At 41.1% G+C, this 24,694-nt stretch overlaps 1 protein-coding gene across 3 annotated transcripts in view; it reads left to right on the top strand.

Annotated features, from left to right (window-relative positions):
* ARHGAP6 (Rho GTPase activating protein 6) overlaps positions 1–24,694 on the top strand; it is a 542,302-nt gene that overhangs the window by 239,664 nt on the left and 277,944 nt on the right. The window contains exon 1 of one of the 3 annotated variants that reach the window (XM_027963556.3): positions 1–24,694. This exon is cut by the window's left edge and continues 19,077 nt beyond it. The exons of the other annotated variants lie outside the window; for them this stretch is intronic. Within the exon in view, the coding sequence (XP_027819357.1) occupies positions 24,650–24,694 (45 nt within the window). The 5' untranslated portion in view covers positions 1–24,649. 3 annotated transcript variants of the gene reach the window in all.

Below are 24,694 nucleotides of genomic sequence, written 5' to 3'. Positions count from 1 at the left end.
CCCCTGGGCTTCCCTCATAGCTCAGTCAGTAAATCATCTGCCTGCAATGCAGGAGATGCAGGTTTGACTCCTGGGTCCAAAAGATCCCCTGGAGAATGAAATGGCAACCCACTCCAATATTCTTGCCTGGAGAATCCCATGAACAGAGGAGCCTGGCGGGTTACAGTCCATGAGGTCGCAAGAGTCGGACATGACTTAGCAACTAAAACCACCACCACCACCCATTCCCCCCACTCCCACTCTTACTGCCTACCTCTGGCAATCACCAGTCTGTTTTCTGTATCAGCTTGGTTTTTATTTTTTACATTCCACCTATAAGTGAGATCCAACAATATTTGTCTGACTTATCTTAGCATAATGCAGTTTACACATTAGTGCAATTTTTTCCCAATGTACTTAATATTCACCAGGAAGGAGGAGGTGTGGTCCGTTTGATCAGGAGTGGAATTAGCTGAATCACAGCAAGAAGACAAAGGAAAGGCAAGAAGAATTTCTGCAGCTGACCTAGGTATCCAGGTTAAATAAGGAAGGAGAGTCCTTATCTGAAGTTGACAGGGGGCTGATTATCTGGAAGAAAATCGAGACAAGAGGAAGGATTGGAGGTGGTGCTTAAAGACTGAAATATTTGAGTTTAAGATTCCAAAGTAGTACAGTTAGGGTAGAGGCAGGAGAGAGGGTGACTGGATTTGCTTGGAAGTGAAGGCCATTGCAATTAAGAAAGCATATGTGTGGAGAAATCTGTGTTCACTCCTCTGTACTCCTTTCTTCTAGAAATCTGTTTTGGTTATTGCTAGTTTCATTAACATAAGAGCTATCTCACAGTGACCTTGGAACATTTTAGGACAGTTATATTCTATAAAGTAGATAGGTCTCCATTATTTAAAAACACTCACCACAACAAATTAAAACCCCTCACTCCTGTATTGGGAAATGCATATATCAGTCCAACTCTTTTTTTTGTCAATTACAAATCATTTATGCAAATTGCATGATTTCAAGTGAATACTTTGCAGAGTCAGCATCCTTTAGAAACATCTATCTTGCTAGAACCATGTGTTTTTGACTTGTGATTGCATGTTTTTTTTTTTTTGTTAAGTCTGTAGATAACATCCTTTCTTGAAGATTATTAATTATACGTACAAATACCTTCTGTGAAAGTGTCTACTTCAAAGAAGCCAGAGATCTAAGGCAGAAGTAAGCAAACTGTTTCTGTAAGGGGCCAGAAAATGACTATTATTGGCTTTTCAGGCTGGAAGGTCTCTGTCACAAAAACTTGACCTTGCCTTTTTAGGCCAAAAGCAGATGTAGACAGTATATGAACGAATCGTAGTTGTGTTGCAGTAAAACTTTATTTACAGAAACAGGCTATGCACTCAATTTGGCCCACAGGCTGTAGTTTGTTGACTCTTAATCTAAGTTAGTAAAAGACTCCTGTATGTTGTAGAATTTTGTGAGAAAGTCTCAAGTTCAAATATTAATTGGCTTGACTTTTCAATTTTTCCTTTTTCTTTACATATATATTATAGCTTGCTGTGACTCTATAGAAAGGAAATAACTGGTAAATGAAGATGACACATGGAAAGTTCAAACTATGGATCATTTGCTGTGCTCAGTCGCTCAGTTGTGTCTGCCTCTTTGTGACGCCATGGACTGTAGCCTGCCAGGCTCCTCTGTCCATGGGGAGTCTCCAGGCAAGAGTACTGGACTGGGCTGCCTTGTCCTTCTCCAGGGGTGGATCGTTTATGGAAACCTAGTAGATGATCATGGACTTCCCCGATGGCTCAGTAGTAAAGAATCTGCCTGCGATACAGGAGACCCGGGTTCCATCCCTGGCTTGGGAAGATCCCCTGGAAAGGGAAATGACAACCCACTCCAGTATTTTTGCCAGGAAAATCCATGGACAGAGGAGCCTGGTGGGCTATAGTCCATGGGGTCTCAAAGAGTCACACATGACTTAGTGACTAAATAACAACAAGTAGATCATGATAGTCCATTGTAAACAGTGGTCAGGTTTGTCATCTTAACTTGCTTCCTTGAACACTCAAGCATGTCCTCCCTGGTCTTGAAGAAATGTGGGTGTCTGCCACTGCAGTGCCACTCCCTTCAGTGATGTAATCTATAGACACAAGGCAAACGGTGTAACTCATACTGTACTGATGCCTGTATTCTAAAATATTTCCTCATGGAAATTCAGTATTTTGGACTGAAAATCTGTTCCCAGCTTTTAGAGACTTTTCATTAATAAGCACCTTTTCTTGATAGTAAACTATGAGTGAGTGAGTGAAGTCACTCAGTCGTGTCCAACTCTTTGCAACCCTATGGGTTGTAGCCCGTCAGGCTCCTCCATCCATGGGATTTTCCAGGCAAGAATTCTGGAGTGGGTTGCCATTTCCTTCTCCAGGGGACCTTCCAGACACAGGATCGAACTCAGGTTTCTTATATTGCAGGCAGACTCTTTACCATCTGAGCCACCAGGGAACCCCTAGTAAACTATAGCTTGACCAAAAATATCTCTGACAAGATGTCAAGACTTGATGTTCCTCTTGTGATTTAACAGACATAATGAAATAGAAGGATACTTCTCACAAATAAATATTCCTTAGAATGTCAGTCAGAGTTTTGTGGTTTCCTTGTCCCCTGAATATATTTAAATACTTAGCATTAAGGCTTATTAAGAGGTTGCCACTCTCTGAGGTGGTTTGATGTTTCATTTAGGACCCTGAAGGGCTGTTTTTGATCAGTCATTCTTTGGAGTTAAATGTGTGTACATTGGTAGGACAGGAAAGGAATGGAATGTCAACTTTCTGCCAATGACTCTTCTGGCTGAAAGAAATTTTTTCTTTTCGGTATGAGTCACATGGAGAATCTATCTTAGGAAAGGATAAAAAAAAAAGTGAAAAGCAATTAAGAAGGGAAAAAACTGCTTACATCCATGTTGGTCCTATTCCCATTGAAAAATGGGTAACAAATAGCATTTTTTGGTTACTGCTTTTTCTTTTTAAAGCAAAACTGAACTTAATGAATTGCTCATTTGGCACATGCCCAGATGAAATGGGCTTTATTCGGGACTCACTGTGAAAGAAGATAGGAGAAAGCATCATCTGCCTTTCTCACTCTGAACATGGAGATTCTCATCAGAGTGGTCAGTTGGGACAACTGCAGGGAACAATATCTGAAGGGATCCTTTTATTCCAGATTATGGAGCAAAAACCAAAAGAATTCATTAAGAATGATTAACTTCTGGATGGAATAAATTAGATTTACAATTGATTTCAAACTGTTACTTGAACATATACAGTAACAGGAGTCTGACACTCATTTTATTAATCCTTCTGCATGAAGCAACTGGTAAACCCTTAATGTACTGTGGTGAAAAGTTAACCATGCCAATTTGCGACAGGATCTCCCTTCTACACAGTCATTGGGCATAGCAGGTAGTGCATGTGTTCTAAATCTCATGCCAGTGTGCTTTGGAATGGGCATGACCCATCTTAGGTATTGCTCTAGCTTCTGCTCATACTAAGTCAGGGTTTCTTTTTCCTTTTTTTTTTTTTTTTGCTATTTATTTTTCAATTGAAGGCAAATTGCTTTACGATGTTGTGTTGATTTCTGCCATACAACAATGTGAATCAATCATCATTTTATATGCATATATATACACACATATATACACATATTATATCACTTCAGTCACTCAGTTGTGTCCAACTCTTTGTGACCCCATGGACTGCAGCACATCTTGTCCATTACCAACTCCCAGAGCTTGCTCAAAGTCACGTCCATAGAATCAGTGATGCCATCCAGCCATCTCATCCTCTGTTGTCCCCTTCTCCTCCTGCCTTCAATATATATGTATATCTCCCTTCCCTCTTAAGCCTCCCTCCTCTCCCTCATCCTAGCCCTCTAGGTCATCACGGAGCACCAGGCTGAACTCCCTGTGTTACAGAGCAGCTTCCCACTAGCTATGCATTTTATGCACGGCAGTGTATTGATGTCAATGCTACTCACTCAGTTCATCCTATCCTTTCCTTCCCCCGCTGTGTCCGCAGTCCATTCTCTACATCTGTATATCCATTCCTTCCCTGAAAATAAATCCATCAGTATAATTTTCTAGGTTCCATATATATGTGTTAATATGCGATATTTGTTTTTCTCTTTCTGTAAGTCAGGTGTTCTTAACCTCTGCGACCACTGATACTTGGGGTCAGGTGATTCTTTGTAGTGAGTGCTGTTCTAGGCAATGTGGGATGTTTAGCAGCAGCCCTGGCTTCTACTGACTAGATGCCAGGGGCACCCCTCCACCTCTCCCACTCCACCCCTTCCCCATTATCACAACCGAAATGTCTCCAGACATTACCCAATATCCCCAGGGAGGCAGAATGACCCTGATTGAATAAATCTGCTTTAATTTGATATAGCACAGCCTTGGTTTGGTATCATTTAACTGATATCCTAAAAAGCACCGGCTACAAGCCAGTGCCACCTTGGGCTTCTTTGTGTGAGTGTGATCTTTGCTTTGCAGTGAGTGGTATATAAAGAAGAGGGTATGTGTGTAGGGTGTGCACACATCTAGATTTGTCTGGAATAGCTGAGTTTTTGCCTCTTGCCTGGATGTAATTATTAAGTAGCATCACCCAAAAGAATGTCCAAATGGGGTGAAAATTATCCAGTGCCCTTGCCATCTGGGGCACTTTGACTTTGGAGAATAGGTATGAGTTTTAAAGACTCCTACAATCTCAAGAGGCTCTTTTCCTCTGCAGAAGTCTTTGACTCTTTGCTGTCCTGTTTCGGAATCTGGAAATTTACCTATTTCATGCCTACATGAACTGCATACTCAAGTCTTAACTCCTAACAACTTCAATTTTTAACCAGCTAGGCAATGTGAGCTCAGACAATAGGGAAAAGAATGGTGCTTTTAAAAGAATTTTCTTCTCTCAATAGAGACAGTTTGAAGTTCTAAGTAAAGAAAGAGTTGCAACTGATTTTATAATGGCTTTTATACTGGCTTTTACAATCACACTATTACTGGGATCAGACTTCCTGCTTGGATAAGTGCTTTGCAATACTTCAGACAGAAGAGACTGAGTTTAGAACAGACTGGGCTACAATAGAAGGGAGCTGAAGAAATCAGAGGTGGTTTGAAAAGCAATCATTCCTTTGGTCATAAGAATAAGGAAAAACATTTTTTTATTCCTCAATAAATCCTGTCAAACATAGGACAGACTGCTTGTTAAAGCCTTGAGTGGACGTTTGGATTATGTGGTTCCTGGCATGTACCTTTGCTTAAGAAAGCACACAGAAAATCTCCAGGTAGTTATATGCACTCTAACCTGTAATCAGAATCAGCCTCCTACTTGAAAATATGAAGATAAGATTTTCAGTCCATAGTGAAGGCAAGATAATTATGTGAGAACACTCCATTTCAAAGGTTAGCATTAATTTGGTTATCTGTAATTCAGTGTCAGCTGAGATTTGATTTTTAAAGTAATACAAATTCATGGAATCTGTGAGATGTTGGATGTGCCATCTCCCTTCCTCCCCATACTTTTCTTCCCTTTTCAGCCTCCTAGAACCTTCATTTTCCCTTTAATCCAGACAGAATCCTCTGGGTCTGGAGGGCCAAAGTTACAGTTCCCTGACCGGAAACAAAATAAGGCCAGGTGGCTTCACCTACTAACAAGTCCTTGTCCCAATCTCCTTGACTTCACACTGGGATGATTTTTCTCCCTGGGTACACCTGGCATCAACATTGTAGTGGGTGTTGTCTCTCACACTTTAATGAAAGTTGTGTTTTTCTCTTCAATTGGATTTCAGTAGATTTTTCAGGTATTTCCTGAGTGTTGTTGCTTTTCCGTCTTGACTGTGAAATACAAGTTGGCAACTGTGCTGTATTTGCCTGTGGTTGTCAGTCAGTAGCCTCCCGTTGAAACGATCATCTCCAAAACTGGTCTTTAGCTCAGAATAATTACCCCTTATCAACTAAAGGAAACTTCCTATAGGGAACGTGGTAGAAGTGATTGTTTATAAAATCATTGAATTAGATTATGCTTTGAAAAGTCTATTTCATACTTTCAAGTTATATATTAATAGAAAACTGTCTTGGGATATCGTGTTTAAGGAGAGTATGAGCCTGGCTCTAAATGACTGCAAGTGACAGCAACCAAGTTGTTGCCTTTTAAGGGAACATCCTATATGAGATGAGATTCACCTGAACCTCAGCTTAAATGCACTCAGAATATAAGAAGTCAGTCTCACAGTAGTGTACCAGAAGACTAAACAATGTCCAAAATAGTGTAACTTTGAGTTGCATAAGTTTAGAATATTAGTATTATAGGCCTCAGTGCCTATTAAGAGGCTATGGAGCCCTGCCCTTTGCCTTAAGACCCCCAAATCTCCTTTCTTTGACTGTCTTTCTCACCAAAAATATGCTATCATTTTTTCTGAATGAAGAATGTTCTTTGTCATCAAAGAATATGCTTTGTCAATAGCATAACCATTCTCATTACAAAGAACTGTTTTGGGGAGCATTAACTACATGATGCACATAAGTACTGTGGGCACAGAGAATTATGGAATATTTCTTCTCCATGAACAAGACATGATCAAGGGGAGGACAGGACAGAAGCAGTGAGAAAGTACAAAAAGATAAAAGCATGTACTAAGTGTTCAATGACAATGGATGAAATACCAAACAATAAAACTGAAGGTTAAAATTTCAGTAAAGAGTTAGTAGGAAAAAAAATACAATCAAAGATGGGAGTTTTCTTTTATCCATTAAGAATTACATTGTTAGAAACAGGCTGTCAGAAACAGAACTGAAAGAATGTCTTAGACAAGGTAGGTAGTAAGTTTTCTTACACATAAAACAAGTGAAAGGATTGGGCTAGTATAGCAGTTCTACAATGTCATTAGTGTCTCGAGTTCTCTCTGTTTTGCCATTCCTAGTGCCAGCTTTCCTATTCAAGATTGTCTCATTATCACAAAATGTCTGCTATATGTCCAGTTATCATGCCCATGTCTTGGACAGAAAGCATAAGGAAAAGGGGCGCTCAGAGGGTCATCCTTGCTGAGAGAGCTTCCTTTTAATAATTTCTTAGAAGCCTTCCACCCAATGCTTGGTCTCTGATATCTTTAATGTTTTCAGCCAGGTTAATACCTGCCATAATTGGCACCTCCTCTGTTGTCATGGTACCAATAAATAATAGAAGAATGGATACTGGATAGATAGTAAGTTTTAGTATACAATTCCACTTTTGCTGATATTGAAAAATCAAAACCACGTAGATCTTCTAAGCCAGAGGTGGACAAATGCCTATGGGCTAAATTCAGCCCACTGACTATTTTGGCAAAAAAAAAGTTTCATTGGGACTCAGCCACACCCATTAATTTATGTATAGTCTATGAATGCTTTTGCATTGTCACAGCCAAGTTGAGTTGTGACAGAGACTGTCTGGCCTGCAAGACCAAAAATATTTTCCATCTGTCCCTTTATGTGAAAACATTGCCAACCCCAATTCTAGACAGATAACCGAATGGAAAAATGGGCAAAAGAAGGAATGGACTCTGTAAAAGGGATCGCTGAAGACCAATACACATATGAAAAGTGCTCTAACTCATTAGTCATCAGGGTGATGTTAATTAAAACCACAGTACAGTACCACTTAGTACCCATCAGAATGGCTCTAATTAAGGAAGAGTGAGAACTGATAATATCAGGTATTGCATTAATATGGGACAACTGGAATCCTCGTACATTTCTGGTAGCAGTATAGGTTGGTACCAATACTTTGGGCAACTAGTGAGCAGTACTGCTAAAGCAGAATATATGTCCTCCCTATAATGGAGCCATTCTATTCTCAGGCATATACCCAAAAGAAATGCCTACCTATGTTCACCAAAAACCATGTTCTAGAATGTTCTTATCAGCACTATTCATTAATAACCCTAGACTGGTAACATGCAATAGTGATGAAAGACACCAGATGAAAAAAAAAAATACTGTCCACTGCAGGATTCTATTGATCCAAAGTTCAGAAAAAAGGCAAATAAAATCTACGATGGTGCTGGTCAGGAGAGTGGTTCCTTTTATGGGGTAAAGGTTGGGAGCGGGTTTTTCTTGCTCTAAGTAGTCATTAAACAGGGATGTTCACTTTGCAAAATGCACTGTTATGCACTTATAAATTCAGTACCATTCAGTTTATAAATGTATTATATCTCAATAAGGAGCATCACCCATCCCCCCAGAAAAAAATCCATATCCTTTAAATGATGGAAACCTTGCAGTGAGTAGTTAGTTTTCTATTAAAAATGTTGCCTAGATGATGTGTTCTTCCTCATACAATCTCAGGAGTCTCCACAACAGGGGCAGCCCTTTGTTTGAGACTATGTTTGCATTCTAGTCTCAGTAACAAATGGGACACATTTTCTGTTTCTGGCTTTCTGCGTTAGACTACATTCCCCCCTGACAGTGTGGCCGCCTAGGTGGTCTCAGCTCCAAGCAGCCCCTGCCCAGGATAAGGAGGTTGTATCTCAGCTGCACTGGATTAACCCCCTGAGCAGACCCTGTGCCCCTGGGCTTTCTGGCCAAAGAAGAAAGTGAAGGTTGCAAGGTCAGCTGAATGTGTAATTCATGGATCCCGAGAAGGCCTTTTGGAAAGAGGGTTTCCCCCCGTTTCTGTTTAGTCTTAACATTGTGAAGTTGTAAAGAGGCGCTGGAGACTGAGAGAGCTGTTTGTATGCTGTGTTGTCTGCCTCAACTGCACTCTCGAGTTCTGGCTGGCTGCCCAGTCTTGTGTGGGAAGCTGCCTAAGATGTGTGTACTTCTCCAAAACATCATTTTTAGATTTTAAAAAGGATTAAAGTATTATTCCTCCAAAGCCAGAAACTCAGGCAGCTTTTAAAGGAGAAGTTCAGAAGAAATAGCCAGGTCTTTTTAAAGAATTACCCAAACTTTTGGCTGATTAGTTCAGTTCAGTTCAGTCGCTCTTTGTGACCCCATGGACCGCAGCCCGCCAGGCTCCTCTGTCCATGGGATTCTCCAGGCAAGAATACTGGAGTGGGTTGCCATGCTCTCCTCCAGGGATCTTCCTGACCCAGGAGTCGAACCTGTGTCTCCTGCATTGCAGGCAGATTCTTTACCAACTGAACCACCAGGGAAGTCATACAGACTAAATGAGCTAATATGTGAGGTACTCAGAAGACTTAGAAGTCACAGCCCATTAAAAATTTGATGCAATAAAAATAAATAACAATTCAAGTTTGCTTTCTTGAAATGTCATAAGGCTTTTAAGACAGGACAAAATCGTCAGACTCTAAGGGCCAAATGTAGACATGAGTGTTCTAGAATCTTCTGCGTTTCTCATCTCAGAGCACATGATATGGTGTATAATTGAATCCAGCGTAGACATATGCAAAGTCTATTCAAATTTGGAGTGACTTTGGAGGAACAGCATGTGTCCAAAAGCAGGTTTATACTTGCAAGGTGAGGGCACAGGAAAAGGTTTTCTTTTGATGAAAATTAGAAAACCCCAATCAATGAGAGGGAAATACTTTGACAAATGATTTGAAACTTGTGAATACAAACACAACAAATGTTTGCTTTTGGTTATGATTTATATTGCTCTAGAAAAAATGGGAGTAGGGGGCTGACTTCTGCACACCAAATGAATCCCATATACATTTACCTGAGACTTCTGGAAATAACAAAGGTATGTCTCTGAAAGCTTAGATATGCGGAAAAAGAGAATCCAGTTTGGAAGTATGCCTGCTCTAAACAGGCTGGTTTATCTTAGGCAAGTTGTCTGTCTGCTTCAGGGCTACAAACGAAATAAAATAATTGAAATGTTAATTGAAATATATGAAAGATACATTTTTTAAGTCCAAAGGAAAGACTTATAAAACTCCAGGAGGGAGAAGATGAATACTAAAAGTAGAAAAAAGATCAAATGAAATAAAGCGCTATTTTAGTTTTCTAAGTCAGGGGTCAGCAAAAAATTTCTGTAAGAGAACAGATGTGTTAGGCTGTTGGAAGCAGCCATAGATAAATACATGTATGAATGGATGTGACTGTGCTCCAGAAAGACTTTATTTATGGATGCTGAAGTGTGAATTTCACATAATTTGAATATCATCAAATATTATTCTTTTGATTTTTCTTTCAACCATTTAGAAATGGTAAAAACCATTCTTACTCCTATGCCAGATCTGAGACAAACATCTCCCCTTGCTTGTTCTTTTAGAACAAGCAAAACCAAAAAATGTTGAAGTACAACATGCCTTCCTTTTCAGGTTTTTTTGTAAATTATTTGAGTGATGGTTTTCTACCTTTGGTATTTTCCTGGATTTTTCTCTGATGCTTTATGCCCCTGCTAGAATGCTTTGTGCCCCTGTAGCACTTTTTAACATCACCTGTCATGCATATGTTAAATGCTCATCATGAACTGAAATCCTGGAGACAGACTTCAGAGGAAAAAAGATATTAGCAATAGAAAGTGGTACAGAAGCGCCTCTATTTATGGAATTTCAGCTTGTGTACTTTCATAGATACAAACAAAACCATACTCTGGAATAAAGCCTTCTGGCTCTCTCTCACCATCAAAATATGCACTAAGAGGTTCTGGGAGCTCTCTTTGTTTCTGCTTCCCCCTGCCCCTGACCTTGTTTTTCAATTTACCTAATATTTACAGTACTTCTGTTTGGTGCTGAGTTTTGCCATTAACCCCATCTTGTATGATAACCTCAGGGGAAATGAGAGAAGAAAATGCTAGTAAGAAGTAGCAGAAAGAAAGACAAGATAGAAACAATTTTTCAAAATCCAAATAGGTCAGAAAAATTGTTGCAAGTCCCTTGGCAGGAAGAATAGCTTTGAGGACAAAAAACTTCATCATGGAACCTGAGAGTTCTATACCTATGTGATAATAGCAAATGTTGATACAGAGTTTATATATGCTCAGCACATTTCTAACTAACTGCTAAATACACACACGCACGTATACTAATTTAGTCCCCAGAAAAAGATGGTAATCAACAAATGATGTCATAAAATGATTGATGAAGCAGAGAAAAATTTAAGTGTATGTCTGGGGATCGACATTTTAGACCTATTTTTTTTAATTGATTTACAATTTTGTGTTAATTACTGCTGTACAGCAAAGTGATTCAGTTATATATACGTTCGTTTTCATATTCTTTTCCATTATAGTTTACCGTAGGGTATTGAATGTAGTTCCCTGTGCTCTACAGTAGGACCTTGTTTATCTATTCACTATATGATAGCTTACATCTGCTAACCTCCAAACCTCCCACTCCATCCCTCGCCCCCCACCTTGGCAACCACAAGTCTGGTCTGTTCTCCATGTCTGTGAGTCTGTTTCTTTTTTGGAGATAGGTTCATTTGTGTCATATTTTAAAGTCCACATAAAAGTGATATCATGCGGTATTTTTTTTTGTTCTCTGTCTGGCTTACTTCATTTAGTATGATAATCTCTAGGGCCATCCATGTTGCCGCAAATGGCATTATTTTGTTCTTTTTATGGCTGGTAGTATTCCACTGTATATATGTACCACATCTTCTTTATTCATTTATTTGTTGATGGGTATTTAGGTTGTTTCCATCTTAGACCTATTTATGATAATCCAAGGGAAAGAAATAAATCCAATAAGTAAAATAAACCAGTTGTGAATGGTTCCATGGGTTTGCAGCTTTTGAAATTTATCCAAACTTAAAGTCCATCACTAAATGACAACTGGAGATGCAAAAGCTGCTGGGAAATTCCCCATAGTGCAGAAATTCTCTGTATGAGCAGATTAACCACTTCAGAAGATTTTCAGCATATGAAATGAAATAAGTCTACTGTGGGCAAAGATGCCAGATATAGTATTTATCAGCAAGGAAGGGGGTAAGCTGGAGTATGAAGTCTTAGAAGATCAATTCATACTTCACTGGAAATACATCTGGGGCTGCCAGCTTCTACTCTGCTCAGGATATCTGGACATAGGAACAGTCATAAACAGCTTTTAGAGCTTAAAAAGTTTTCAACCAGAAAGTATAGTGGATGCTTGCTATTGGTAGTCTGCCCAGAATATCTCGGATCTTTTACCATTCTGTGTCTGTTCCATCCCGCCATTTCTGTGTGGTTTGCTTCTAATGACCAACATCTGTGAACTTCTTCTGAGGATTTCCCTTGGGGTTCTTGAGCAGTTTCCCTGTACCCACAAAGAACAGGAAGTGCTTGGGAGTTTACATCACCCTGGGGCATCCCATAGCCCATGATTGGTGGCTGTGAGAATATTTAAGCTCAGCTCCTTTGGCTTGAGGTGGGACAATTCCAAAGCTCCCCTCAGGATCAGACTGAGACTGAGACTCTGCCAGAAATCACACCATTACTTGATTCCCTCCCCTTTCATACCCTGTTATGCTTATCCCTTACCAGTTACTCCTGGGAACATGTCCTTACTAAATCACTTACCCATGAATCTTTATCTTAGTGACTGTTTCTGAGGAACTCTACCTAAGGCAAGAAGCAACTGTATTATTAAGAGAGAGACAGCATAGGGCCTTCATTTGGCATTGAAAGAATAAATGAAAGAATGAACTTAATGAATTAATAGAAGCCGGTCGTTAACCTTGAACCACACATGTTATAGTCAGGGAAACAGGAAAGGGATAAAACATTAACTGACATTTTAGACTTGCAGATCCTATAGTGAAACTGCTTACATGGTGCAGCCCCTTAAGCTGATGGTCATACAGGCTCATTCTAAATGTTACTGGGAAGAGCACATCTCCACCTCCCAGGATAGCTGCCTCCTCTTGCATTAGTCAATTTATTATAAAGACCTTCCATCTTTCTTTCCGTTCCTTTCCTTTCTTCCCTCCCTTCCTTCTCTCTGTGTCTGTCTCTGTCTTTCATAGTTTTATGGAAATAGAAAAGAGTCCACCTGCAATGCAGAGACCTGGGTTCAATCCCTAAGTTGGGAAGATCCCTTGGAGGAGGGCATGGCAACCCACTCCAGTATTCTTCCCTGGAGAATCCCCATGGACAGAGGTGCCTGGGGGGCTACAGTCCATGGGGTCACAAAGAGTTGGACATGACTGAGTGACTAAGCACAGCACACAGCACAGAGTTCACATTTCATACAATTCACCCATTTAAAGTGAATCATTCAGTGGTTTTCATACATTCAGAGCTGTGCAACCATCTCCATAATTAATTTTAGAACATTGTCATCACCCCAAGAAGAATTTGTGGGCCCTCTAGCTATCAACCCTCTCAGCTCCCCAACCCCTTCTGTCCCCAGCCCTACACAGCCATGGATCTACGTTTGGTCTCTGTAGCTTTTCCTGTCCTGAACATTTTGTGTACGTGGAATCATGTAATATGTGGTCCATTGTGACTGGATGCTTTCACTTAGCATAATGTTTTCAGGATTCATCCATGTTTTAGCATATGACAGCATTTCATTCCTTTTTATGACTACATAGTGTTCCAGTGTATGGATAGACCACATTTGATTAACATTTGAGTTGTTTCTATCTTTGGCTATTGTAAATAATACTGCTATAAACATAAGTGTACAAGTTTTTGTATGGACATGTTTTCATTTCTCTTCACTGTATACCTAAAAGTGGAATTGCCAGGTCAAATATAGAAAGTTATTTCTTATGCTGAGCCAAAATCTGTTTCTTCATAATTTCCACTTGTGATCCTGGTCCAGCCTTCTGGAGAAAGCTGACCAAGCTTTCCTTTCTTACACATGACATCTCCTCAAACCGTTCATCATTGTCCTCATGTTCATTTCCAACTTTCCCAGGCTGAATTTTCTTTGTTCTTTAGATCAGACCACTGTAAAAATGGGACTTCACAGAAATGCAAAATGATAGCCTTGAAGCTGTCATACTGTCTGTTATGATGTACAAAACAGCTCTCTTTTGCTCCAAATCTCAGACTGTCCCTTCAACCATAAGGAACTAGTGGCCGACAACTTTGCTTTGCCAAGACAGGAGACAAAGAATTATTTCTAGGTAGGAAGGTTTTTTTTTTTTTTTTTCAATAGTACCTGAAGGAATTTTTCCCTTTGGAATATCTAAAAGGACTAACAATTTGTGTAATTTATACACATTTGTCATTTTTGGACATGTTCATGTGAGAAAGTGAGTTCCATGGTCTTGAAAAATAAAATTTAACAGAAATCAGTTATCCCTAAGAGCTTTGAAACAAATAATGTATAGCATTCTTTTTACTTTTAGTCATGAAGACACTGAAGAGAAAACTTGACAAAACCACAGGAAAAATGTAACAAGTCACTCAGCAGGCTCTGGGTTATGATCAATGAGGTCAAATGTTATGTTTATTTCTTCTTCAGCAATTACAAATGAATCTTGCTTGTTTTTTCAAACATTTAGAGATATTTTCCACCTTCTTTCAACATTAAATCCAGAGCTCTGGGTGGATTCTGACATTGTCTTATGCCAGCTGCTTGACCTTGAACAAGTCACTCAGCCCTTCTAAGCATTACTTTCTGCATCTTACTCCCATGATGGCAGTGGTTCTCAAACTATGTTGTACATGACAGCAATCAAGGGATCTTGCTAAACATATTATTCCTGAGGTGGTGCTCTAAGAAATTCTGATTCAACATGTTTTGGGGAGGTCTACACAGTCTATTTTTTTTTAAAATCCCACCCCAAGTGATTCTGATGCATGTATTCCTAAAGACTGTATTTTCAGAACCACTGATTAGCTATTTCTTCCTGATCCCTTTTCCTTTTGTCCTGTCTTCTGCTGAAAGGGAGAAGGTAATATCTTTCCAGGTAATATCTTTCCATGTATGTTGTGTCTATGAACATGAAGAAAGATGGCAACCAAGCTTGAAATAAGCAAATATCCTAGTCTAACACATAGAATTCTGATATATTAGGATTATTGTGACCAGAAGGACAATTGTATCCATAAAGTAGGGTTTGTCAACCTTGGCAGTATAAACATTTGGGACCAGATCATTATTTGTTTTATGTATGTATGTGTTGGGCGGGGGTCGGTAGGGATTGTCTTGTTCACTGTGGAATTAAGTATGACTAGCCACTACCTTGGAGAAGGCGATGGCACCCTACTCCAGTGTTCTTGCCTGGAGAATCCCAGGGACAGGGGAGCCTGATGGGCTGCCGTCTATGGGGTCGCACAGAGTCGAACACGATTGAAGAGACGCAGCAGCAGCAGCAGCAGCCACTACTTACTGATTACCAATAGGACATCCCCTAGTGTGTCTCCAGATCCTGCCACATGTCCTTTGGCAGACAGTGTTGCCCCTGGTTGAGAACCACTTTCTTAGAGCATGGTCCCAAAGAAAAAGAATCAAGAAATTAAACTTGGCTCCATTGCACAGCAAGGCAAAGAAGGCAATGCCAAACCATTGATGTTCGACCTTTATGTGCCAAGCATTCCTTGGAGATCTGGAGCTCTGGTCCATGCTCTCTATTTGGTGGATTAATAGGATACAGATAGGTTAGGTGACTTGGCAAGCAAAGGACATTCTGTTTCATTCTCCTTGTTTTATTACACTCCTAAGAGCGAACTCTTAACGTTTGCCTTATATGTTCTGCTCACTATAAAAAATTTAAATCACAATCATAAAATAGATTAATTAGGGGAGGGGAACTGATACGTGTGGAATTGCCTGAAATGGGTGTCATCATTCATAATACTGCTGAAACTCCAAAACTGGGGATTTTTGAGGATGTAACAGTGGTTTCCTTGGGTGACTAGTCAAGTGCTCTAAATGACTCTAATAATAGCTGCCAGTTTTGATCATGCAAATGGTCAGTTTTTTGCACCATCTGTTAGCCTTTTGACATGCTATGCTGAGTGGAAACGCACTTGCATGTAAGTTCCAAAACTTAGTCGTACTCTTCCACTCTAGGGAAATGTCTTCTTGTTTTCTTTGTTGGCACAAGACCCACTCCACTAAAAGAAACTGTGTTGTTGGTGTGAGATGTACTGCTAAGTGGAAATTATTAAAGAGTGAATTTCTTATGTCTATGAAGTATTTGTTTCTCAGCCTCTGTACCCTTGATGTTTGGGGCAGGCTAGTTCTCTGTGGTGGGAATGTTGTGCATTATAGGATGTTTAGCAACATCCCTTGCTTCTGCTCACTAGATGTAAGTGGCACCCCCACACAGCTGGGTCAATAAAAAGTATCTCCAGACATTGCTGTGTGTCCTCTTGGGGGAAAATTGTCCCTGCTGAGAACCACTGGCCTAGGAGGTATGGATGGGGCACTGGCAGCATCTGCCTCCCCTCTTCATAAGAAGACACCACAGCGACTTAATGAATGAATCTGACTTATCAAAGAGTCTCTACTTTGAAACATACTGGAATGGCCTGTGAAGAGATTTGGACCCAACTTCAGTTACATCTCAGCCCCACCATTTACCAGATGTACGAAACAAGGGAAGCACTCTCATGAATAAAATGGAGATAATTGTACTCTCCTCACACAGTTATTCTGAGGGTCTAGATTTGCTATTTGTAAAGCCTCTGGTTGAACAAAGGGCCAGCAATGTAGGTGCTCAATAATGAGTGGAATTGCTGTCATCCCAAATTAGCACCTGCAGCATTGGTATTGTCATGAGTGTTCCATAGGCTTTACATGCTTGCCACACCGTGCAGAGGGAAGGAGATTGTAATTGGTTGGGTGGAGATAATAGAATAACATTAAATTATGGATATGATGAAAAGCAGTTTCTTGATTCTCCAACTGTTTCTTGGGAAATCATAACTAGAGGGAATACAGTCTTTGTGTTTTGTTTGTTTGTTTGTTTTTTGCTTAATGAGCCTGAAATAGAAATCTTATTTTATTTTATTTTTTAGAGAAAGAAGATTTTAATTACATTATAATTCAGTTCAGTTCAGTTCAGTTGCTCAGTCGTGCCTGACTCTTTGAGACCCCAAGAATGACAGCATGCAAATTTTATTTTAGAAACATCTCTCTGTGGATACTTTTTGAGGGCACTCTCCTTGGCTCCAAGTCACTGAGTAGCAATTCTTCAGTGAAAATAACAAAATGGAGAGAAAAGGGCAAACCAGTGATGCTAAACTGAGCCAGTGAACAAAAGTAATGGTCACTTTTGTTTTCACCCACACCTCTTTCTCTGCGTCCATAGTTCATCAGATTCGCAGTTCCAGTTGTTGATGCGTAGCTTCGTGATATTCTCTGTAGTAGGGGTCAAGGTTGAGGGCAAGAGTTCTGAGTGAAACTTTCTCCTCTGTCCTGTATCACCACAGCCCCAGGCATCATTCTGGGGACCTCCAGGAATTACTCAGTCCCTGGTCATTGGACCAGGTCTGTCTTTGGCTGGCATTCTGTCTCTGTAATGTACCTGGAGAGAGGAACAGGGCACTTCATTCTTCCTTGGATCTGTCCCATCCCCATATCCCTGTTAAGGTTAAAAGGAAGGGGGGAAGATTATGACTGTGGAACAAAATGATAATTCCTTAAGTGGCACTTATATTTATAGTTTGGTTGCTGAGGTTTGCCCCCACCATACTGTATGCTGAACTTCTGCCTAAAAATATATCCTCCTTCACTGAGAAGATTAACTGGTATATCCATTACTGTTACTCACACATGTGGATGGACTCAGCAATAGTGTTTCCAATGCTATGACTCTAGCACAGCTGGTAGGTCTTTCTTCATTTGCAAGAGACATGTGATTTTGGACAAAAAGGACCTTATGCCTGCTTCCCCATTTCTCCTTCCCAATCCTGGAGTTTAATTTCCTGAATTTTATCTTCATAGCCCCATGAGAAAACCTAGAAGAGAGACAATTTTAAACTGTATTCAGCCTTTATATAAACTATGTTCAGTCTATTTATACTGTAGTGTAAATAAAGATTCTAATTGGTATGATCAGTTTGGAAAACTGTTGGGCATTGTCCAGTAAAGTTGAAGATATGCATGCCTATGAGCCAGCAGTTCTGTTTCCAGGTTTGCACCCTATTCAAGGGCGGGCACATGTGCACAAGGAGATAGGTATACTGATGTTCAAGCTGTGTGTTTTCAGGAGTCCAAAACTGAAAAAGACACTAACGTCCACCAGCAGTAAACGTAGACAATGGACTACTAGACAGCAATGGGAATGAACAAACCATAGCTACATATGACAACATGGAAGAACGTTAGAAACATGATGTTGAGTAAAAGAAGCCAGATGCAGTAAAAATATAATTATGAATCCATTTATATAAAATTAGAAAGAAGGCAACACTAAGCTCTAAAATTTGTGAACACATAGCTTCCTAAAAAGTAGTAGTCCTCAAACAGGGGTGATGATGCCTCCCTGCCTGCAGGGGACATTTTCAGTGTCTAGAGATACTTTGGCTTGTCACAACTGTGGGAAGGAGATAATACTTTTATTGGGTGGGTAGATGCCTGGGATGCTGCTAAACATCCTGTGATGCACAGGATAGCCTCCACAACACAGAATTATTGGTATGACAACAAAATCACAAGCAAAATCAAAGCAAAAATAAACTATTGAGACTTCATGAAGCTAAAAACTTATGAACAGCGAAAGGAACAATCAACAAAACAAAAAGGAAATCTAAAGGATAGGAGAAAATACTTGCAAACCACATATCTGATAAGGGGTTAATATTCAAAATAGAGAAGGAACTCTAAGAACTCAGTAGCAAAACAAAAATTTATCTGATTAAAAAATGTGCAAAGGACCTGAATAGATGTTTTTCCAAAGAAGACATACAGATGGCCAACAGGCACATGAAAAGATGCTCAACGTCACTATAAGGGAAATGCAGATAAAAACCATATAACCACCTTATACCTGTTAAGATAGCTGTTATCAAAAAGACAAGAGATAAAAAGTATTGGCAGGAATGTAGAGAAAAGTACACTGTTAGTGAGAACGGAAATTGGCACAGCCATTATCAAAAACAGTACGAAGGCTCCCCCCAAAATTTAGAATTAAAAATAGAACTACCACATGACCCAGCAATCCCACTTCTGTGTACATATCCAGAAGAATTGAAATCAGGGTCTCTAAGAGACATCTGCATTCCCATGGTCACTGTAGCATTATTCACAATAGCTAAGCTATGAAAACAACCTTAGTGTCCATCTACACGGATGAATGGATAAAGAAAATATGGTGCATATATGTACAAAGGAACATTCTTCAGCCACAAAAATTCCTACCATTTGAGACAACATTAATAGACCTTGAAGGAATTCTGTTAAGTGAAACAAAGCAGAGAAACACAAACACTGTATGATCTCACTCACTTGTGGCGTCTAAAAAACTGAATTCCAAAATAGATGATAGATTGCTAGTTACCAGGGACCGGCAGTGGGGGGATGAGGAGATGTTGGTCAAAGGATTAAAAACTTGCGGTTATGAAATAAATTTTGAGCGATCTAATGTGCAGCATGGTAACTTTAAGTAACAGGACTGTACTGTACACTTGAAAGTTGCTAAGAGGGTAAATCTTAAATTCTCTCATCACACACACAAAATTGTTCACTGTGTGAAGTGATGGAGGTGTTAAGTAATCTTATGATCATCATTTCACAATATGTGTGTGTATCAAGTTACCACACTGTACACCTTAAATTTGCACCATGTCAGGTATAGCTCAGTAAAGCTGGTGGGAGGATTATTGGTCCCCTAGTGTCAGTAGTGCTGAGACTGAGAAACCCTGCTATAAAAGGGAAGCAAATAACTCTGTAAAAGACAAGACAGTGTCTGCCCCTGGTTTGGGGTTGAGGGGAGGGTGTTATAATGCAGCCAAAGGACACTAGCAATATTCTATTCCTTGATCTCAGTGATGGTTAGATGGGTGTATGTTTTGCAATAATTCATTTAGCTGCGCATTGTATGTTATCGATTTTTCTGTTTCAAAAATTTAACAATACTCTTGGAGGTGGGTTGACAGGATAAGCAGGATGGAAGAGTATAGGAGGTGGGTTTGGAGGAAGAGGTTCCCCATCTAAGAGGGCCCCACACCTGCTCTGTCAATGACAGGGCTGGGTGTGCAAGAAGAGCCTCATGCTCTGATCTAAGTGCATTTTAGTTCTCACATGGGCCTTTGGCTCCTCCTACACCCTGAAGCTGAATTTGCTTTCATGGATTTAGATAAAGTTTTCCTTTAAAAAATGTAATCACCCTTGGGTTGGCATGAAATGTGGAAAATATTAACTCAGTTTATAGGCAGGCAGAGTAAATGCAAACAGAGAGTTTAACTTAAATGTCCTGGCCAAGAGGGCAGCTGTCAGTACTGGAAATGCTGTAATATTTGGGGATAGGAAGTCATGAAAATGCCACTGATAGCGTGACATATTTTCTCTTAAAAGTGATGCTAGTAGAGAAACTCCTGAAGATTATTTTTGAGTCCTCTCTGGGGAAAATTGTAAACATCAGAGAAATTTATTTTGAAAAAAGATGACTAACCAAAAGAGAGCATTAGCTCATCAGGCTCTTAACCAGTGAATGTTATGAACTTCAGCCTTTTCTGAAGTGAGGTTTTTATGTGTTCTCTTTATCGCCCTCCATCACCCCAAAAGATCAAACCTGAATTTTGAAACCATCTGCCATTTAATGAATAGGTTAAATGACCTAGAACAATAACTGCAAATTATACACACTTAGAATATTTATTGAATAAGTAACCTAGTGAATAGTTAAATAACGTGGAAAGGATACTTGGAAGTAGAGATGTGCAAAAAAAGAATTTTTTCTTAGAGTGGTGTTTAAAATATACCTTGAAATAGATTCAAATAAAAACAATATGTGGAATTCAAATTGTTTAAGATTTTTATTGAATTATAGTTGATTTACAATGTTTCAGGTGTACAGCAAAGTGATTCAGTTATACATATATATGCATGCACATATATTCTTTTTCAGAATCTTTTATATTATAGGTTATTACAAGGTATTAAATATAGTAATGTGCCTCTGTTAACCCCCGATTCCTAATTTATCCCTCCCCCTTCTCCTTTGATAACCATCTTTGTTTTCTACTCTTTCTGTTTTGTAAATAAGTTCCTTTTTATCATTTTTTAAGACTCCATATATCCGGGAGTTGGTGATGGACAGGGAGGCCTGGCATGCTGCGGTTCATGGGGTCGTAAAGAGTCAGACACGACTGAGCGACTGAACTGAACTGAATATAAGGGATATCATATGATTAAGTTGTTCAGGATTTAGCAGACCTCTTAGAGTTCTGCACAATCTTCTAGATCCTTTGCTAAGTCTTGAAGAAATGGATTGAGAACTGAAGAGGTGTATAACTCACTCAGAGATGAATTGAAGAGTCTTGCAGCATGGACTGATGATTTCTTTTCTTAGATGCTTTGTCCTATCTCCTCAAACCTTTCAAACACAGAAAAAAAAAAACAACCCTGTTGCCCTTGAAAATTTAAGTCCAACTTAGCAATGACAATTTAGCAAGAAATCTGCTAGCAGACAGAAGTCATTCCTAAAGTGTAAGTACACAGTTTGGGGAGTGATGAATTATTTTTGGCTTACAACAATGCTGTTTAGTGACTTAATAAATTTTTCAAAGACAGAATACAAACAAAGATCTAAGATAACCCAATTTTGACCTGGAGGTGACATGTTCAAGGATAATGGTCAAAGCACTATGTTTAAGCTTTTTTTTGTTTTTTTTTTTGTTTTTAATCCAGGGACCTGATTATTATTGTGTGTATGTAGATAGACAGATAATGAAATTTTTTTTTAGGGAAAGGGATTTTTAGCTTTGAGGGCTTAATGGCAGGTGTAAAAGAGGAAGAAGTCATTAGGCTAGAGAGCTCCTTTTTCTAAATAGAGCACCAGGAAGCAGAGGTCGACCTAGGGTATTTGCATATGCATGTCCTCCTTTGGCCGCTCCAGCAGCACTCTTTTAAGGGTGCCAGGTAGTGAAGCTTGTACTGCTTCTCCTCCTTGTTCTGAGGGTCTTTGATGACATAGCTCTAAGGGTTGCTTTCAGCAGAGGAGCAGAGTGAAAGTGAAGAGGGGACTTTAATGTGTTGTCTTTCCAGATCTGCCTGGACGTGTCTGAGAGTAGGGAGGGCCTCTAAGGTGACTGGGTTCATTCTCTTCACCCACTCTGCAGAGGCAAATGTGATCTGAGTAAGGCAGGCTGAAGGGAGGAAGTCGCTCAGTCGTGTCTGACTCTTTGAGACCCCATGGACCGTAGCCTTCCAGACTCTGCTGTCCTTGGGATTTTCTAGGCAAGAATACTAGATTAGGCTGCCATTTCCTTCTCCATGGGATCCCAACCCAGGGATCGAACCCTGGTCTCCTGCATTGCAGACAGACGCTTTACCCTCTGAGCCACTAGGGAAGCCTGCAGGGAGGAGACCTGGGCAAATGGCAAAACTGACTTTCTCTTAAGACTGATAGCACTCTGGCTGGAAGTTCCTGGTTTGGGCCGGGGGTTGAGTTTAAATTTATTTTTGTTTCTTTGCTATTACAGTATAAAATACACATGGTGAAGGGTGTAAATTGCCCAAACCTGAACTGTACCATTCAGTGAATTTTTACACATGGGTGTCTTTGGGTAGCTGTTATACAGAATAGGATACAGAACATTTTCAGAACCCTAAAAGGTTCCCTTGCATCCCCTTCCCAGTGAGTACCACCTCCCCATCTTGCAAATCATGATTCTGGCTGCTGTCACCAGAGATCACATTTCCCTATTTAAGTTCAACATGTAAATTTCAACTTCTGAATAAATAAATGGAATCTTATAGTACGTTCTCTTTTTCAGTCTGATTTCTCTCTCTGGACACAGTGTTTGTGAGAATAATCCATGTTGTCGTGTCCAACAGTAGCATTTTCCTGTCATTGCTGAGCAGTATGTATTCTCTTGTATGGAGGGACCAAGGTAGGTTCCTCACGCACCAGTTGATGGACATTTGGATAGTTTCCATGTTGATGATTCTGTTTAAGGATATTATGAATATTCTTGTACGCGAGAAGGACACTGACATCCATGTCTCTATATATTTTTGAGTTGGGTCAGAGGGTAGGCATATGGTCAGCTCTAGAAGATGTAATCTTACAGTTTTCCAGGCAGATGACCTGTCATGGCATCTAGTAGTAGATTCTCTAGGATACCTGCACCCCTGGCTTCACATTCTCACACCTGTGAAGAACTGACACTTGTGCATGCATGCTCAGTGGTGTCCGACTCTCTGCGACCCCAGGGACTGTAGCCCACCAGGCTCCTCTGTCCATGGGACTGTCCAGGCAAGAACACTGGAGTGGTTTGCCATTTCCTTCTGCACAGGATCTTCCCTATCCAGAGATCGAACCTGTGTCCCCTGCATTGGCAGGCGGATTCTTTACCACTGAGCCACCTGGCAAGCCCGGAATTGACACAAGCCACCCACAAATCCATCCTCTATTTAATAGCCACCCCCTCTTGGGCTTGGAATGAATGATTTCATAGAGTCTGGAGTTTCTCTACTCTGGTCCCAATCCCTACCTTTGTCTGGATGTGGCTTGTGAGAGGCTGCTGGTGAATCACAGAATGTCAGGCCTGGGGAGGGACCTTGGCGCTCAAAGTGTAGGCTTCCACCAGGGGATTGAGAAGTAGAAGTCAGTTTTAGGTGGCGTTGTGAATCTGAAGTGTGTGCTAAAATCATTCAGTTAATCTGGCAGCATTTGCAAATAGTGTGTTTCTTCTCTTTCCAAATCCTCACTGTGTTGTTTTCTGATTTGCTAAGACAAAGAAAGGAGAGTTCCGAGCGCTCCCCCACCCCCAACTCAGCTCCATCCTGGCACCCACGTTAGTCTTCAGTGCCAGCTGAATTCCTGCAGATTTTCCAGGACTCCCCCGTGCCGCCGGGTTCCCTAGACATGCCCAGGTCCTGCACGCCCTCTGGGACTCAGTTGGCCTGAAGTGGCGAGGCCCAGCAAGCCTCCAGCCCGGCCTGCCTCTCCTCAACGGCTCCCCGAGGCAGCTGACTTGGCCCCTCCTGAGGTTCCCGCCACTGAGATTCTCTCAGAGGAAGACTTCCCAAAGACTGAAACTCCACCCTCCCCGGGGGCCGGTTCCGAATCGGCTTTCGGCGTCAGGCCCACACCTCCTTCAAAGTTAGTCAAAGTCTCTTTCTTGGAAACCCAAGCTCTCTCCCTCTCGCTGGTTGGTGAAGGCGTTAGCAGCCCCGGCCCTGGCATCCCGGGGCCGTGGGCTCGGGGAGGGGCGGGGTGGCAGGAGTTCGGAGCGCCGGCCGCCCTGACACCTGTCGTGGGCGCGCTCGGTCGCTGTAGCCCCCAAACAGCTGGCAGCGGCGGTCGAGACTGGGGCTCGGCAAGAGCGGAAGGAATTAAACGCCCGCCCATCGAATCTGACTCGGCCTCTCCCTCCTCCTCCTCCTCCTCCTCTTCCTCCTCCTCCTCCTCCTCCTTCTCCTTCCCCTTCGCCGTCGCCTCCTCCCTGTCCCCACCGGCTCCGCGGCGGGACGCTGGTGCCCCGGACGCTTTGCACCGTGCTCTGGGCGCAGGGGGCAGGGCTCGAGTCTGGGGGCTGCCCGAGGATGGCGGTAAAATAGGGGGACCCCGGAGAGGCGCCACGACCCCAGCCTGAGCCCCAGAGCCCGCTACTGCTCCCCCGGTGGCGACATGGGGGACCCGGTGAACCGCGAGAAACCGCAGCTGCACTATGCG

The sequence above is a fragment of the Ovis aries genome, chromosome X (assembly GCF_016772045.2).
Source record: "Ovis aries strain OAR_USU_Benz2616 breed Rambouillet chromosome X, ARS-UI_Ramb_v3.0, whole genome shotgun sequence".
NCBI classification, from domain to species: Eukaryota; Metazoa; Chordata; class Mammalia; order Artiodactyla; family Bovidae; genus Ovis; species Ovis aries.
Note: the sequence above shows the minus strand (reverse complement) of the source record. Positions and strands in the feature narration are given on the sequence as shown.